At 42.6% G+C, this 18,364-nt stretch overlaps 1 protein-coding gene across 1 annotated transcript in view; it reads right to left on the bottom strand.

Moving 5' to 3' along the window:
• Window positions 1-18,364, bottom strand: part of csmd1b (CUB and Sushi multiple domains 1b) — a 2,043,836-nt gene that overhangs the window by 779,596 nt on the left and 1,245,876 nt on the right. Inside the window, exon 12 of the mRNA XM_078213588.1 lies at window positions 13,117-13,238. Within this exon, the coding sequence (XP_078069714.1) occupies window positions 13,117-13,238 (122 nt within the window). The remainder of the gene's footprint in view (window positions 1-13,116; window positions 13,239-18,364) is intronic.

Genomic DNA, 18,364 nt, shown 5'->3' with positions numbered 1-18,364 from the left:
AATTCCAGGATCAGGAAACCTAGCAAATGAAGGAAGGTGTTTACGACAGTTAAGTGCTTTTCCAGCATCTCCTATGGGCTGGGAGGAACAGGAGTGTTTTCCTCCCTGCTCCTAAGCAAAGCTGCCTTGATCTCTCATTCCATGCCAACAGTCGCCCTTGCTCCCTTATTGGGGTTATGATCATCCTCAGGAGGATGTAACATGACTGAAAATATAAAAATCTAATAGTATGCCTTTACTGTTATAAGTCACAGCTGCATCAGTACACGGCTATGGTGTGAAAGCACTGATCACTGCTGGATTCAGCCATGCCGAACAGATCTTAGGTTTGACTCCAGAATTGTTTCATCTTATTCAGGAGAGCAGGTTTAAATCTGATTAGATTGCAGAGAACCTGAATGAATACCAATCCCCAAAATAACTGACTACAATTTTTCCAGATCCTTGATAATTTGGGTCTTCAATTTCTTAGCTGTCAGAAAGCTTTATTTGTCTGACAGAACATCCTGCGATCCAATTGCTGTCAGAAAGAAAATCACCTTGTTGAATGCACAGTGCTTATTGAACACATCAGGATTGAACGAGAGAATGGAATCAGTAATGAAGTTCATCTTTATTTGTCAAATGAGAAAAATTCAGAAAATATCATTGGAAAGTGATCATCATACCATTCTTCAAAATGGCAAATGAAGTTCAACACAGATAAAGTAAGGTGGTACATTTTAGTCAGAAGAAGAGGAGGTCACTTATTACTTGGAAGATTCAAGTCTAGTTGGGGTAACAGAGTACAAATATATCAATTGCTAGAAGTTGCACAACAATGAACAAGACCAAAGTGCTTGACTTTATTTATAGAGGGATAGACTGGAAAAGTAAGGTAGTATTGAACATTGGATTGAACACACTTGGGGTTCTGGTCATGGTGTGCAATTCTAGTCATCATATTATAAAAGGTATACAAAGACACTGTAGAAGGTGCAGAGAAAATTTACAAGGATGATACCAGAAGTATGTGAATATATATGTAAGGGACTGAGGAAAATTTGTGGGGATGACGTTTACCAGTGTTCTTTGTCCCTTGTGGGTTTCAGTGTCCTGTTTGCCGGGCGGGTGCTGTGAACAGGATGCTGTTGGTTGAGTGATGTGGGCTGGGATTGCTCTGGGGGCGGGAAGAAAAAAAAGGCGCCAGGAAGTGAAGCAGCTGCAGAGCTGAGGAGGGAGTGTGCAGAAGAGGGACAGCCACGTTTTTTTGAAGAGAAGCTTTTCAGAGGCAGTAAAAAGTCAGTTCGAAGTGAATCTCAGGTAGAACTGCTTGGTTTTTCATGACTGCCGAGGAGGACAGCCTTCAGCGCACTGGACCTGCGTTACTACACAGATGGCTCGCGGCACCTCTGCCTCGTGTGCTTGCTCCATCATCTTCCCTCTCGTAGACCCGTCTGGACTGTGTGTGTGTCGGGGTTAAGTGAGTACTACCAGACAGGAACGGTAACAGAATGTGGTTTTCTTCAGATGTGCACCAACGGATGGGCCCCTAACGTTTAAAATTCAAAGTGCTTGGTGATATTCTGAACATTTCTCAGGTTGAAACTGTTAATTGGAAAATCTTCAGTTGGGATTCTTTACTTGTTTATATCTGCTAATTATATTTGTTATTAAATTTTTTTGTTATTCCGTTTACCTTGTTGTTCCAAACCTTTTCTCATTATAAGGTTTATCTCAATAACATTTTTGGAGGCACCGCGCTAAACATACACAAATCCTTTCCATGCAAGCCTGTACTGGCATTTATGGGTAAACAGGAAATTTAGCCAGCTCACCATCAACTGCTAGGAATTCAGGATCCTGTAAATCCAACAGTTAAATAGTAGCCCCATATAGTGATCAGCAGGGGGTTACATACATATCAGAAAAAGATTAACAGGCTGAATCTCTTCTCTCTTGAAACATAGCTCAGAGGTGACCGAATTGAGGCTTTTGAAATCATGAAAGGTTTTGATAAAGCAGATACAGAGAATTAATGCCTCTCCTTTGGATAAGAGCACAACTGGAGGTCATCAATATAAGACAGTCATCAAGAAATTCATTAAGGAATTCAGAACAAACTTCTTCATCCAAGAGCAATTAGAATGTGGAACCACTACCACATGGAGTGGTTGAAGTGAAAAGTATTGATACATTTAAGGGGAAACTAGACTGGCATATGAGGGAAAAGGGAATAGATGGTTACCATAGGAAATTTTTATGAGGAAAGATGAGTTTCCAGTAGAGGGTATATGTACATGCAAACATACTAACATAAGAGCAGGAGTAGGCCACTCGGCCCGTCAAGCTGCTCTGCCATTCAATAAGACCATGGCTAAACTGATTGTAAACTCAACCTCACTTTCCCAACAATCCCCTTCTTAATCAAGAAGCTATCTAGCTCTGTTTTTAAAATATTCAAAATTCTGCTTCCACTGCCTTTTGAGTAAGAGAGAGTTCCAGAGACTCAAGACCTTCTGTGAGAAAAGATTTCTCTTCAGCTCAGTCTTAAATGAGTGACCCCTTATTTTTAAACAATGATTTTGATTTGATTTGATTTATTATTGTCACATGTATTAACATACAGTGAAAAGTATTGTTTCTTGCATGCTATACAGACAAAACATACTGTTCATAGAGAAGGAAACAAGAGAGTGCAGAATGTACTGTTACAGTCATAGTTAGGGTGTAGAGAAAGATCAACTTAATGCAAGGTAGGTCCATTCAAAAGTCTGACAGCAGTAGGGAAGAAGCTGTTCTTGAGTCGGTTGGTACGTGACCTCAGACTTTTGTATCTTTTTGCCGAAGGAAGAAGGTGGAAGAGAGAATGTCCGGGGTGCATGGGGTCCTTAATTGTGCTGGCTGCTTTGCCGAGGCCAGGAAGTATAGACAGAGTCAATGGATGGGAGACTGGTTTGCGTAATGGATTGGGCTACATTCATGACCTTTTGTAGTTTCTTGCAGTTGGTGAGAGTCGTAGCTAACATGCCAAATTTCCTTAGTCTTCTGAGAAAGTAGAGGCGTTGGTGGGCTTTCTTAACTATAGTGTCGGCATGGGGGGCCAGGACAGGTTGTTGGTGATCTGGACACCTATCAACTTGAAGCTCTCGCCCCTTTCTACTTCGACTCCACTGATGTAGATGGGGGCATATTCTCCTCTACGCTTCCTGAAGTCGATGACAATCTCTTTCATTTTGTTGACATTGAGGGAGAGATTATTGTTGCCGCACCAGTTCACCAGATTCTCTATCTCATTCCTGTACTCTGTCTCATCGTTGTTTGAGATCCGACCCACTACGGTGGTGTTGTAAGCAAACTTGAAAGTCAAATTGGAGGGGAATTTGGCCGCACAGTCATAGAACATAAGAAATAGGAGCAGGAGTAGGCCATCTAGCCCCTCGAGCCTGCCCCGCCATTCACTAAGATCATGGCTGATCTGATAGTGGTTTAGTTCCACTTACCCACCCGCTCCCCATAACCCTTAATTCCCTTTTTGATTAGAAATCTATCTACCTGTGACTTAAACATATTTAACGAGGTAGCCTCCACTGCTTCAATGGGCAGAGAATTCCAGAGATTCACTACCCTCTGAGAGAAGAGGTTCCTCCTCAACTCTGTCCTAAACTGACTCCCCCATATTTTGAGGCTGTGTCCTCTAGTACTTGTTTCCTTTCTAAGTGGAAAGAATCTCTCTGCCTCTACCTTGTCGAGCGTGTAAAAGGAGTATAGTAGGGGGCTGAGAACACAGCCTTGAGGGGCACCAGTGTTGAGGATGATCGTGGAGGAGGTGTTGTTGCCTATCCTTATTGATTGTGGTCTGTGAGTTAGAAAGTTCAGGATCCAGTCACAGAGGGAGGTGCCGAGGCCCAGGCCACAGAGTTGGAGATGAGTTTCGTGGGAATAATAGTGTTGAAGGCTGAGCTGTAGTCAATAAATAGGAGTCTGACATAGGTGCCCTTGTTACCTAGGTGTTCCAGGGTTGAGTGCAGGGCCAGGGAAATGGCATCTGCTGTGGACCTGTTGCGGTGGTTGGCAAACTGTAGTGGATCCAGGTAGTCCGGGAGGCTGGAATTGATTTGTGCCATGACTAACCTTTTGAAGCACTTCATAATGATGGACGTCAGAGCCACTGGCCGATAATCATTAAGGCACGCTGCTTGGTTTTTCTTAAGTACCGGGATGATGGTTGTCTTCTTGAAGCAGACAGGAATCTCAGATTGTTGTAAAGAGAGGTTGAAGATGTCTGCGAATACCTCCGCCAGCTGATCCGCGCAGGATCTGAGTGCACGTCTGGGTACCCCATCCGGGCCAGTTGCTTTTCATGGGCTCACCTTCAAGAAAGCTGCTCTTACATCTGCAATAGTGATCCCAGATACAGGTTCATCCAGCGCTTCCAGGGTGGAGGGCAAGCTCTCGCTGGTCTCTTGCTCAAAAAGGGCGTAGAATGCATTGAGCTCATCAGGGAGGGGTGCGTTGGAGCTGGCGATTTTACATGCCTTCATCTTGTAGCCTGTCATGTCTTGCAGTCCTTGCCATAGTCGGCGGGTATCGGTATGGCTACCCTGGGACTCTAGCTTGGTCCGGTATTGTCTTTTGGCATCTTTGATGGATCTCCTTAGATCGTATCTGGCTTTCTTGTATCGGTCAGTGTCACCTGACTTGAATGCCTCAGACCTGGACTTCAGCAAGCAGTGACCACGAGTTTTAGATTCTCTGACAAGTGGAAACATCCTCTCCACGTCTACCCTGTCAGTAGTGTCCGTTAGGATCTTAAATGTTTCAATCAAGTCACCTTACTCTTCCAAACTTTTGTGGATACAAATCTAACCCCATTTGGAGTATTGTGAGTAGTTTTGGGCCCCATATCTAAGGAAGGATGTGCGGCTTGGAAAGGGTCCAGAGGAGGTTCACAAGAATGATCTCTGGATTGAAGAGCTTGTCGTATGAGGAACGGTTGATGACTCTGGGTCTGTACTCGTTGGAGTTTAGAAGGACAAGGGGGGATCTTATTGAAACTTAGAGGATACTACGAGGCCTGGATAGAATGGACATGGAGAGGATGTTTCCACTCGGAGGAAAAACTAGAACCAGAGGGCACAACCTGAGGCTAAAGGGACGATCCTTTAGAACAGAGATGAGGAAGAATTTCTTCAGCTAGAGTGTGGTGAATCTGTGGAACTCTTTGCTGCAGAAGGCTGTGGAGGCCAGGTAATTGAGTGTCTTTAAGACTGAGATAGATAGGTTCTTGATTAATAAGGGGATCAAGGGTTATGGGGAAAGGGCAGGAGAATGGGGATGAGAAAAATATCAGCCATGCTTGAATGGCGGAGCCAAATTCTGTTCCTATGTCTCATGGTCTCTTCATCCTTTCCTCATAAGAGAACTCACCCATTCCTGGTATTAGTCCAGTAAAACTTCTCTGAATTGCTTAGAAATTTAACATCTTTCCTTCAATAAGAAGAGCAGTACTGTACACAGTAGTCCAGATGTGTTCTCACCAGTGTCCTCTGCAACTGAAGTATAGCCTCTCTATTTCCACTCACAATAAACAATAACATTCTATCAGATTTCCTCATTACTTGTTGTACCTGTATGTTAGCCGTTTGTGATAGACGCACTAGAACATCCAAATCTCTCTGCACCTCAGAGCTTTACAATATCTCACCATTTAGATAATAAGCTTCGTTTTTATTCGCCCTACCAAAATGGATAATTTCACATTTGCTCCATTTGTCATATTTTTGCCCACTCAGTACGTCCCTTTGTAGCTTCCTTACATCCTCCGAATGATTTACTTTCCTACCTACCTTTCCATCATCAGCAAATTTAACAACTATTCCTTCAATCCCTTCATCCAAGTCATTTATATAAATTGGCCTCAGTACTGATCCCCATGGCATATCCTGCCAACCAGAAAATGACCCATTTACACCAACTCTCTGCTTCTTGTTTGCTGGTCAATCTTCTATCCATGACAAGATGCTACTCCCCTACACCATGAGCTTTTATTTTCAGCAATAACTTTTCATCTGGTTCCTTACCAAATGCCTTCTGGAAATCTAAGTACAGTATACCCATTGATTCCCTTCAATCCACAACATGAGATTCCTTCAAAGAACTCTAATAAATTGGTTATACATGATTTCCCTTTCACAGGACCATGTTGACTCTGCCTGATTGCCTTGAATTTTTTTCAAATGCTCTGCTAAAATAGTTTTAATAATAGCTTCTAACATAAATACTGCAGGGACAAGTTGTGTTGGATGGTCTGTTTCTGTGCCATTTATTCTGGCACTGTGGTTAGCACTGCTGCCTCATAGCTGGGTTCGGTTCCCAACTTGGGTCACTATCTGTGCGGAGTCTGCATGCTCTCCCTGTGTCTGCATGGGTTTTCTGTGGGTACTCCAATTTCCTCCCACAGTCCGAAAGACATGCTGGTTAGGTGCATTGGCTGTGCTGAATTGTCCCTCAGTGTATCTGAACAGGTGCCAGAGTGTGGTGACTGGGGGATTTTCGCAGTAACTTCATTGCAGTGTTAATGTAAGCCTACTTGTGACACTTGTGAAAAAGTTAAATCCATATAAGTGGTGGTGAGTCCTGTTCTCAACTAGAAATAAGTGGCCTGCTAGGCCATTTCAGAGAACAGTTAAGAGTCAACCACATTATTGTGGGCCTGAAGTCACATATAGTCTGGGCAATAGTGGCAGACTGCCTTCTTTAAAACAAAGGGAGCGGACAGTGGTACAGTTGTTAGCACTGCTGCCTCATAGTGCCAGGGACCCGGGTTCAATTCCAGGTTTAGGTCACTGCTTGTGTGCACATCCCTGTGTCTGTGTGGGTTTCCTCTTGGTGCTCCGGTGTCCTCCCACAGTCTAAAGATGTGCGGGTTAGGTGGTTTGGCCATGCTGAATTGCCCCTTAGTGTCAGGGGGACTAGCTAGGGTAAATTAATGGGGTTATGGGGATAGGGCCTGGGTGGGATTGTGGTTCGTGCAGACTTGATGGGCCAAATGACCTCCTTCTGCACTGCAGGATTCGATTATTCTATGATTCTATGTAAAAATTAAATCTATTTTATGGAACTGTATCTTTTGTTTGATGAACCTGTCTTCCTTTTTTTTCATTCGACTTTTATTTTTAAACCAGGATGCGGCTTTTTCCCCAATCTAATGGGCCTGCCTCTTCTCCATGTTACAGTATCACATAGAATGACAATGAGTTTATTGTGTTTGTCACTGTTGCCTTGGAGATTGATGGACAATGACAAGCAGTGACAACTCACTGAGCCTGGTGCCTTCACAGTGGCCACCTTACTGCATGGTGCAATGACCCCTTAAATTTATATTTCAAAATTTAAGATTGGGATTCTAAACTCTTTGTCCAGTTGGAATGGTGGGTGGGAGGGGTTAAGGTGAATCTGAATTTACTTACCAGCCTGAGGTCACTCCATTCGTAGCCGTTGCCATCTTCCGTTTGTCAATTGTAAAGTTGACTTTAAAATAGCCAGAGCCTATTTTACATTAAGAAGCTGTGGGCCTGATGACATTGTGATGTAATCTTAACTCAAAGTCAGGGAAAGAACCACATTGTCGGCACCCTGATAGCAGAACACCACAGGAGGACCAATTGGTCAGGAGAGGGCTCGGTACGTTTGAACAAATTTACTTCAATTACAATTCCTTGCAGGTCAGGAGCAGCAAGTGTCTGTCACGGGCCTACAATGAAACCTTAAGTGAGTCTCAGCCAAACAACCCCTCCCCCAACACACTTTGCAGTAGAACTCCACTCCCCCAGCCTCCCTGGTCACCTGCAGATGACTCTTCCCAATAGTTGCTGGTCGCTATTTCTAGGGGTTCCCAATAGTGGCTCCCGCTATCAAAATTCTGCCCTCATTTTTCAGACTTAGAAATGGATCTGGATCAGATGTCAGCCAGGAGTTCTGAAATCTTTCATGTTAACAAGGCACTGTTAATACTACCACAGCATTCAAGTCACTGAACTCTGCAGGTGCATTGGCTGCTTTTCCATTCCCCGCTTCCTTCTTTTAAAATTGGAGCTGAAACGAAACAGAAAAGCCTGAAATGATTTGGCAGATTAATTTTCGGCTGCATGTTGTGACGATCGTTGTGCCTGTTATGCCATGAGATTGTACATAAGGCCTGATATATTTGGTTTGATTGGCTACTGTTGAGGTTGCTTGCTTGACCTTTGTGGGAACACAAGGGTTATAGGAGTAAAAATATACTCAAGAAAACCTGGTCAATTCACCTGTGCAAGCTAGCACTTGAACAGCTATATAAGGCAGAATCTAGGCAACAAAATGACTAAAAGCCTGTAATTATAACTCTGTAATGGGTCAGTTTTTAATCACAAGCGTGTCTTGGTATGAACACCTACGATTATCAAGACACTATCAGATAAATAATTTCATTAAGAGAATTTTGAAAGTTATTTCATAGGTTATCACTGTGATCAGGGGAACAAGGACTCCTGAAACAGTATGGTATGACTCCTGCTCTGCCCAAAACCACAAGGAACTACAATAGGTCGTGAATGTAGCCCAATCCATTACGCAAACCAGCCTCCCATCCATTGACTCTGTCTACACATCCCACTGTCTCGGCAAAGCAGCCAGCATAATTAAGGACCCCACGCACCCCGAACATTCTTTCTTCCACCTTCTTCCTTCAGGAAAAAGATACAAAAGTCTGAGGTCATGTACCAACCGGCTCAAGAACAGTTTCTTCCCTGCTGCTGTCAAACTTTTGAATGGACTTACCTTGCATTAAGTTGATCTTTCTCTACACCCTAACTATGACTGCAACATTACATTCTGCACTCTCTTGTTTCCTTCTCTATGAGCGGTATGTTTTGTCTGAATTGCATGCAAGAAACAATCCTTTTCACTGTATGTTAATACATATGACAATAATAAATCAAATCAAATCAGTGTGAAAAAACATCTGTGTGATGCTAATGCAGCATGTGGGTGGTATGGGGGTCCCGTAACAGTCGAAAATGGTAAATTTGAAACCGTTCATAGGGTCTCTGTCCATGAGGTGTGACATTAGCTTTGATCATTCAGAGTTGAGCATGCAGTCAATAACCAGCCCCTGATCACCACATGGTTTGTTCATGTCCAGAGCGATAGAAGAAAAACGTACATTCCTTTGTTCCTCACAGTACAGCCAAATGATGGTCAATGCGACACAAGATGCATCTTTTCCTCTGGTTGGCTGATCAGTGCTCCACATGGGAACAGAGACAAGAACAAACCAGTTGGAATGCGTAAGAGGAAAGTTTCAGAAAAAATGTAAACTTTAAGTTTCCTGGTTGAATTTAAGCAGAAAACTGAAGGGGAAGCGCCAGTTTTTCTGTGTGTCAAAGTAAAGGCAAGGCTGGGGACTGTGAAATGTTCAGCTTTGTGGATATCGTGCAGATAACTGGCTATGTAAACCCTTGATCGCACAGTTTAAAGACAAGGAGTTGGGGAAAAGGTCAATTGTCCTGCCGTTTAAATGGTAAAACAAAACCAGATTGGGAGGATTCAGCTTCTGTGGGGAATTTATAAAATGAGGACAAAAATTGAATTGAAATAAATCAGTTTGTAAGTGTCGTATTTTCATTGATAGCTCCTGCATGATGTTATTCGCCTTTTAATTAGCTATCTGTGTGCTAGTCATATCCCTGAGATTTTAAAACATAGTTGAACAAAGTTAGTTTGCGAATTTTATAATCCCACACCTTTGTCAGCATCATTGTTTATTCTATTCAAGTCTGAACCCTTGTAACAGTTCAAGTGTTACAGAGCATAGATGAGTTGTTTGCAGTGGAATTGCAGTGCGAGCAATTCGACACATGCCTAATTAAGATTTTTTTTTCACAAATTTGTCCAATTTACTTCACACTTCCTGCTGGGGTAGATAGATCTTGGCTCTTTTTAAAGCATTTTAGCACATCTTTACCCAAGAGGATGCAAATGGTAGCCTCAACAATGAATGCAGGAAGGCAATTTGACAGTACAGCATATTACAACCGAACTAAATCTGCCCTTGTGTGATATCCACGTTTACATTAGATTATGAGCACTTTCAGCTCTAAATGACTCACGATCACCGTGCATTTATCTACTCAATCACCAGGGATCCCCAAATGCCACTGTTGTTCATCCAGTAATATGCACAGCTAACGACTCAGGATTAATTTGTGTTTTCTACAACAGTCTGTATTGAGAGTCTCAAAAGTACGTTGTGTAAATGTTCAACTGAATCTCAGACAATCTGCACTCTTATTTGATGGTGCTTAATCCCCATTGACTGAAAGAGCATTGTGATCTGTCCGTGACACTCTCATCAGGCCTCTACCAATAAAACAAAAGGCTATTATATAATTCAGGAAACTGAGTCTTCGTTAAGCATTATTCCCCAGATAAAATAAAGCCATTAACTAAAGGTCACTCTTATAATTCAACAGCAAGCCTCAGACTGAACTCTGCTTATCAGTATTCCAGTTTTACTAAACATAACACACAATTCTCATTCTGATTTAAGAGCCAAGTCACAATAGAATCACATAGATGTTTGTAGCACAGATGAAGGCCATTCAACCCATTATTCCTATTCTAGCTATTTGCTGGAACAATCCAAAATGAACTGCACTGCTCCATTCGTTCCCCATTGCCTTGTATCTTCCCCTGCATGAGGTACTGATCCAGTTTTCTAAAATATACAATTAGTCTCTGCTTCAAGAAATTCATCCCATTCTTTCACTAATGACAATTTTTAATCAATGACCTCTCGTAACTGATTGTATAACTGGAGGGAAAGGCCAGAATTTTCCAGGCCTCCATAGCAGATTTACCTGTGGCGGAGGTGGCTTACCATTGGCTGCCGATGGGATTTTCCTTTGCATGGCTCGCCCATCCTGCTGCCAGGGAACCAGTGGTGAGGGGGTTGACTTCAGCAGGACCAGAAGATCCCATCGCCAGGAAGGGCTGGAAAATCCCACCCAGAATCTTTCCTTTATCATTGTATAATGATCTTCACAGTTCAAAATAACATCAACAATTTTTGTGGTCGCCTCCCTCAAGTAGTTGCCAATTCGTGGAAGCATCCTGACAAATATATGCTTTGTTCTCATTATGGTTTTTATAACCTTACTTAAAATGAAACACACAGTAGGTTGAAAGAAGCTTAACTAAAGTTTTGTTCTGACAAAGGGTCATCCAAACCCGCAATGTTAGCTCTATTCTCTCTCTGCAGATGCTGTCAGACCTGCTGAGATTTTCTAGCATTTTCTGTTTTTGCACCAATGCTTTACCAAGATTTTTATGTTTACAACAGAGGCCTCTGTTCCAGAGGATGAGTACACGATGTGGTGTGGAGCCAAGCCAAAAAAACCTGGAACAACCATGGTTCTCTGACAGTCAAGGTTGCAAAACAGATATCGTAAACTGTTTCACCTACTTAGGGAAAAACAATGTGCTGCCCCAGATTGTTATCTAACCGGAAATATTAGTACAGAAGTGCCCACATGTTCACCTTTAAATGTGTAGGCTCCATAGAATGGCAGAGCACCCATGGAACAAAATCGCAAAGGCTGACTTATCACATTCATCAGAGAATAGGAGAAAAATCAGAACAGGGCACATTAAAATGTGCTTTTTGCAATGATCTGTAATTGAAGAGAAAAGCACTTACATAAATCTACTTTTTTTTGCATTTCCAGAGATAGTGGGGGGAAAGATGCTGAGCATTCTTCAGCCTGGGATAAAGGCACTACTGATAATCCACATTTATCATACTATTCCAGTACCAGAAAATTATTATACATTTCTCATTGCTGCCCTCCATGTCCTTCTGAAGACAGAACAAAGATTTTGGGGCCAAGATTTCCGGGCCCACCTCTGCAGCGTGTATTCCGCCAGCGGAGGTAACTCGACATTGGCTGCCAAAGTGAACTTCCAGTCTCGCTGAAGTCTATGGCGTTTTGTGTGGCTTGCTTGCCTCACCACCAGCATTGATAACCGGAAGATTCTGCTGGAAAAAAGGGCCTGACAGTTCCGCCGTGGAGAAGATTTTAACCTATCAATACATAGAGGGTCTGAGTAGGTAGCGCATCAAGAAGTTCCAAAGAAAACAAGGCCCAAGTGATTTAACAGCCAAGCTTCATCTACCACAAAGCCAGCAGGAATGACGTCCATGTAGGCAGATGGGAGTGGAGATTGAGATGGGAGCTGGCTGCCAGGAAATAGTCTTCAGCATAAAGTAACTGCTTGGTTGGGGTAGGGGAGGAAGTCCAAATAGATGCCGGTATCTGGAAGCCTAGGATAGGGAAGGCCCCAGGATTCCTTTCGTCACCAGTGACCTGCTCACTTTTAAGATTTCTCCAAATGTGGCATCCTGCCACATTTCTCTGGTAGGGGTGACATCATACAGGCCTCCGACTGCCTTTGTAAAAATCAGGCCCCAATGACATTTAGATTGAAATAGGGTTCATGATGCCATTTAGACTGCCTTCAGAGCCAACAAAGGTAAAATTCCTCCAGGTGTGCTGGTGCTGTCCTGGACTGATACGGCTGAATTTAACCCATTCAATGCACCAATCCCACCAAATGAAGTGGTGGGGAAGGCAGGCATGCTGAGCCTGGCCTTCTTACTTTATTTGTCTACAATAAGGCTGAGATAGGTCATTCTGCTCAATTCAACTCAGGACATATTAAGGAAATGTATGCATTCCTGTCCAAATTTCAACAGACAAGTTAAATGTACTACAACTCTGAATTTTCCACAAACTATCCCCTGGCTCTTCCCTGCCCACTCCACCACACTTCTATTCTGGCTAAGCTGCAAGATAAATTGATCAAGTATCTTCCTGAACAAGGAGATGCTTCTGATTTCAGATGCAGATGATGAACAATACAACAGTATACAAACAAATTAAGCACTATCTTTTCTATTTGCACATACCTTGAGATTAATCACATTAACCAGCTGTGTTGCATTCCATGTTTCCATCGGTGATTTTTTTGGTCAGGTTGGTTGAAAACGGATAGCTGAAAAGCAGTAAAAAGTGACAAGCCAGTGACGTTGCTTACCTTATCAGGGTGTGTGGCACTGATAACCCAGACGCAATGTGCATTGTTCTCGTATTGGACTGGATAATTGGGGGATGTGATGATACCACTTGGACCTCGTAGATTGGAGCCACATGTTCTTGCTAAATTGAAAGTGAAAATTAGAGAAAGGCATTAAAATAACCTGAAAGCAACAGTGAGTGACATTTCTCCACAATAAAATGTCCAGCACATTAATCTGCATTTAATATGACAGAACAATGGAAAACTCTTTCAGAAAGATAATGGCTGATGGGGAAAGTGGGCAAGACACATCAGTGCGCTAATGGACATTCCTTGGAAACTGGAATTAAGACAACATCGTTGAGGTAGAGTGGGAGGAGCTTTACCTTGCATCTGAATAATGCTACATCTGGAATTACTTGATGTCTACTTGTCCATTGACTTCTCTTGGAAAATTCACATAGGGGAGTATCAGGCAAGGGGGATACATGAGGCTTAACTGCAACATGCAGCATAGTGGAATAGTGTCTTGCCACCAGTCATGTATGAGGAATAGTCACTTGAACAAGGAACTGCAAAGCTGCTTGTAGAATAATACCACATCATGATTCAATGACTTCAAAAGAGAAGGGGGTAAAATGATATTTTGCATTCTCAATTAGTTTCTTTCTCTCTTTGAAGTTGTTCCTGTCTATCATGAAGCCCATTATCCTCTTAGCACCACTTGGTTCAGTGGATATATTGATGACAGGAATAACAAGGAGAGTCAGTCCCCAGACTAACTCCTCCATCTACACATTTTAATCAGAGTTACAGCGAAGCAAAATATCTAATCTCCATACGTTCTGATTGGCAAATGGTGAGATGCTGCTGTGCTGTGTACCAAAATAACAAAAGACTCACAGGTCTGCAAGTCAAGTATTTACAGCAAGCTTAGCTGTGATGCAGTAATCCTGGCAAAGTATTCAGTTCCCCACTAGGTCAATTGGAAAATTTACTTTGCAGTGGGAAACTGCGCACTGCAGGCCAGAGAGGTACCAGGTTCAATCCTTAACCTGCGCAGAGATTAGCTGATGCCAGCTGATGTGGCAAAAAAGGGACATCACAATTGCTCTCAGCCTACCTAAGCAAGGGAGAGAAAAATAATCTTGTGTTGCTACTTCTGTCCACTTTCCAGCAGTACTGACTGGGAATTGTCTACATGTAGACATCAGGGGAGAATTGGATCAAGTTGTGAACTGTGAAACAGTCTGCCAACAATCAACAGGAAGAATGATTAGTGACAATGGATGAAGTACTCAGCAGGTAAGGCAACATCTTACAGGAACAGGAACAGGGTTAAAGATTCAGTTCAATGGGCTGTGATCAAACTTGTAACTTTAACTAAGTTGCTTTCTCCACGGATGCTGCCAGATGCAGTTGAGTTTTGACTACATTTTGCGCTTTAATTTCAGATCTCCACAATTTCAGATTGCCACAAGAGATCACAGGTTTCAGGTACTGGGGAGTAGGTACAGAGGAGATGTTAGGGGCAAGTTTTTCAATCAGAGGGTGGTGGGTGCATGGAATCGGCTGCCGGTAGTGGTGGTGGAGGCGGATTCGATAAGGTCTTTTAAGAGACTTTTGCAACAGTTCATGGAAGTTAGTAAGATAGAGGGTTATAGGTAAGCCTAGTAGGTAGGGACATGTTCGGCGCAACTTGTGGGCCGAAGGGCCTGTTTGTGCTGTAGCTTTTCTATGTTCTATTTACAGCATCTACAGTACTTTATTTGTGTAAGAAGAATGGTTACTAAGGTGAAATACTGGCCAATGGCCAGGACTTATGGAACAACATTACCAATAAATCAATGGTTTCAGGAAATATAAGCTTAATATATTTGGCTTGGAACTGAAAAGGCAGCTCCAGTCAAAGAATTAGAATTTATATTTGCACATTTTATCGAATGGGCTTCAAAAGAAAAAACCTTCTCCTATGCCTTAAGCTCTCAATCACATGCTGTTGAAATCAGGTAGGAAAGCTTGCTTCAGGCTTTTTTCCATGTAGCTTTGTAAATGGGTACAATCAGTTGTTGAACAGCTTCCCTTCTTGTCAATTCCCACCATATCCTAGCCCTTTGTTATCTCTGTAACCTCCTCCAGTCCAATAGCCTTCTGAGATCTCTGCACTTCTCAAATTCTGGCTTCGATTTTCAGCGCCCCACCATTGGAAGTTGTGATTTCTGCTACCGAGGCCCTAATTCTGAATTCCCTCACAAAACTCTCTGCATCCTAATTCTCTTCTTCTTTGAGATCTTCTTACTGTCTTCAGCAAGCTTCTGGTCACCCGCCCTCATATCTCCTGTGGTTCAGCATGAAATTGTGTTTGCTAATATTCATGGGTCACGTATCCTATAAAAGGCACTATATGAATGCAAGCTGTTGTCCCGAGTGACTTTTCTGTTAATAAGGAACCCAGGTTGATTTTTTTGTCTGGGTGCAGAGGCACACGTTGGTGTCTGAATGTACATGTTTAGTTTTATTTTGGGAAATGCTACCCCATTCCCAAACCCATACCATTTTCCTCCAGCCATTAATCAGGTCAGGAATGTTTAGGAAGCATCACCTGCCACCACTGATTGCGCCCCCCCCCCCCCCACTCCCCCCCACCCCCCCCCCCCCACCACCACCACTCTCCCGAGGTCAGGTTCCCCATTTTAAGTAGGGGTGAAAATTGAATTTCCTTCTGCACCTTTCTTTGAATGGTACGGATTTTGGAAGGCCAGGAAAAGTATGACAGATCTGAGAGTTCATGAAGAAAGTAGAAAGCCAGCTGAGGCGTCTGCAACATTCTAAAACCTAAGTGTTAAATGTTTTCACACTTTCACATGTCACTATGAGGTGCTGTAGTGTAATGTAGACGTGCTTGTTATGCAATGATCCATCATAGGGATCTGTTTTAAAAGTAAGTTGATGATTATATTGACCAGCCTTGTGTATTTGTTCACATGCATTACAGCACTTTTCCAATGGAGAAAGTACCATAAGGCAGTGAAAATTGTGTCAAAATTTCTCAGCAGCCTGTACCGTCATATTTTCAACTGTAATTGAATTATTTCTGGTTATGAAAAAATCGTTCTAAAACTTCAAACAAATTTACATTCTAAAGAAGCACAATAGGCAGTTTTTATTTCATTTTGAAATCTTTCACGGTATGTGATGGCTGTTGCCCAGTTTTGTTGTCCATCTCTAATTGTCCTTGAGAAGGTGCTGGGAAGCTACCTTACTAAACTGTTACAGTCAATTTTGTTTAGTTATACCCACAGTTCTGTTAGGATTGTGACCCAGCAACAATGAAAGAATGATGCTTGGGAGGGAGTTCCAAGATTTTACACTAATGTAGGAGCAAGAATATAGTTCTAATTCAGGCTGATGTATGGCTTGGAGAGGAAGGAACTTGCAGGCTGTTATGTTCCCATACATCCACTGCCCTAGGTGATGGAGGTCACAGTTTTGGAATGAGCATCTCACCCAGGCCCAACCAGCCCTCCCCCCGCCTCTCCCCAGCCCTATTCCCATAACCTCACACATTTACTATGACTAATTCACCTAGCCTGCACATCTTTGCATTGTGGGAGGAAACTGGAGCACCTGGAGGAAACCCACACAGACACAAGAAGAATGTGCAAACTCCACACAGACAGTCACCCAAGGCTATAAAGCAGCAGTACTAACCACTGTGGCGGTCCCAGCCTCTGACATGCTCTTGTAGCCACAGTATTTAAACGGCTGGTCCAGTTCAGTTTCTTGTCAATGGTAACCCCAGAGTGTTGGTTAGATGGCAAGAGGTTTTTTTTCTCCCCCAAAGCATGGAAAATATCTTCCATTGATATTGCATGGAATCTGAAAACTGTACATAGTGCATTCTGAGTGATTAGCTATGGGAGATACATAGGGAACATAGAGGTGGCATGAAGTGGTATGAGTGAGCTGAGGGGTCATGGGTTGCCATTGGGGTGAGTTGGGATTGAGAGAGGTGATGGGTGAGGTTTAGGAAGCATTTAAGCACAGTTGGGAGCTGGGTACTCCATTGGAGAATCAAAGTAGGCCTTCTTCTAAATGGTCAGCCTTCACATGCACACTCTTTGTGACTCCAGTACTGTTTGCTAACTATACTATAAACTCCACCCCAATGTGAAAATACAAAAACATTGTGTGAAATTACACATGGATTGGCTGTGCATTTTGTGAGCCTCGAGGAAGATTTGGCCGCCGGACTCCACTCAACACCCCACTCTCTGGATAATCCAAGACAAAACTAACCCATCAACAATTATGATCACCAACCCACATTCTCCCCTGATAAATACCAAAGTGTACCATCAAATTTCTTTGGCACAGAATGCTTCTTTTAATGATGCCTTCTCAAAGGATCATTTTGGACCGCTGAGGGAGGATCATCATAAGTTGCTCACTTAGTATAAATTATACAGTTAAGCAAGTTCTTCAAATCTCTCGACTGCTAAACAGTAAAAACAAACTCGGCTTGCATTCATTCATGAGATGTGGCTAGGGCAGCATTATTTGCCCAATTGTACTAGAGGAGGTGGGTGATAAGCTGCCTTCTTGAACTGCTGCAGTCCCTGTGTGGTAGGTACCCCCACATTGCTGTTAGGGAAGGAGATCTAGTTGTTCTGAAGGGAGGGAAAGCATTCTAGCTATTGTATAGCAGCACCGAGAAAACAAAAGATATAAAATTCACTGTGAAATTAGAAATATGTTAAACAAAATTTGAAGAAAATAAAAACCAGAAGCTAATTGAATTGATAAAGGTGGGATCTTCTAAATCAGCTTTTCTATTCTAGCAATTTCTCTACTTTGTCTCTAAGCTACAGAAGTGGAGGAAGGATGTGTTCTCTGAATGATGAATAACAATTCACTCAGGGATTACTCAGATGTGGCAAGCATACATATTGCTACCGTTGCTATGGTTTTGCTCCAAATGAATGATACACAGAAACTTTATACTCATCAATCTGCATTGATGAATTCTGTAATTACACATTCTATATCTACAGCTCAGTGATATTTTAAAATGCAAGTAAAAGAAATCAGGAATAAATGAGGATAAATGGACTTGGCCATTTTAATGTTCCAATTGTGACTGTTTCCTTTTCTTACTGCTCACTGAGGCCCATATGTTCTCATGAAGAGAAGTGCGTAACCCAGTCAAGTCCATGAGCCTGGCCAGAAGGTGTGTCAACTCACACAGGAATGAAAGTCTATTCTA

The sequence above is a fragment of the Mustelus asterias genome, chromosome 5 (assembly GCF_964213995.1).
Source record: "Mustelus asterias chromosome 5, sMusAst1.hap1.1, whole genome shotgun sequence".
Classification (NCBI taxonomy): domain Eukaryota; kingdom Metazoa; phylum Chordata; class Chondrichthyes; order Carcharhiniformes; family Triakidae; genus Mustelus; species Mustelus asterias.
Note: the sequence above shows the minus strand (reverse complement) of the source record. Positions and strands in the feature narration are given on the sequence as shown.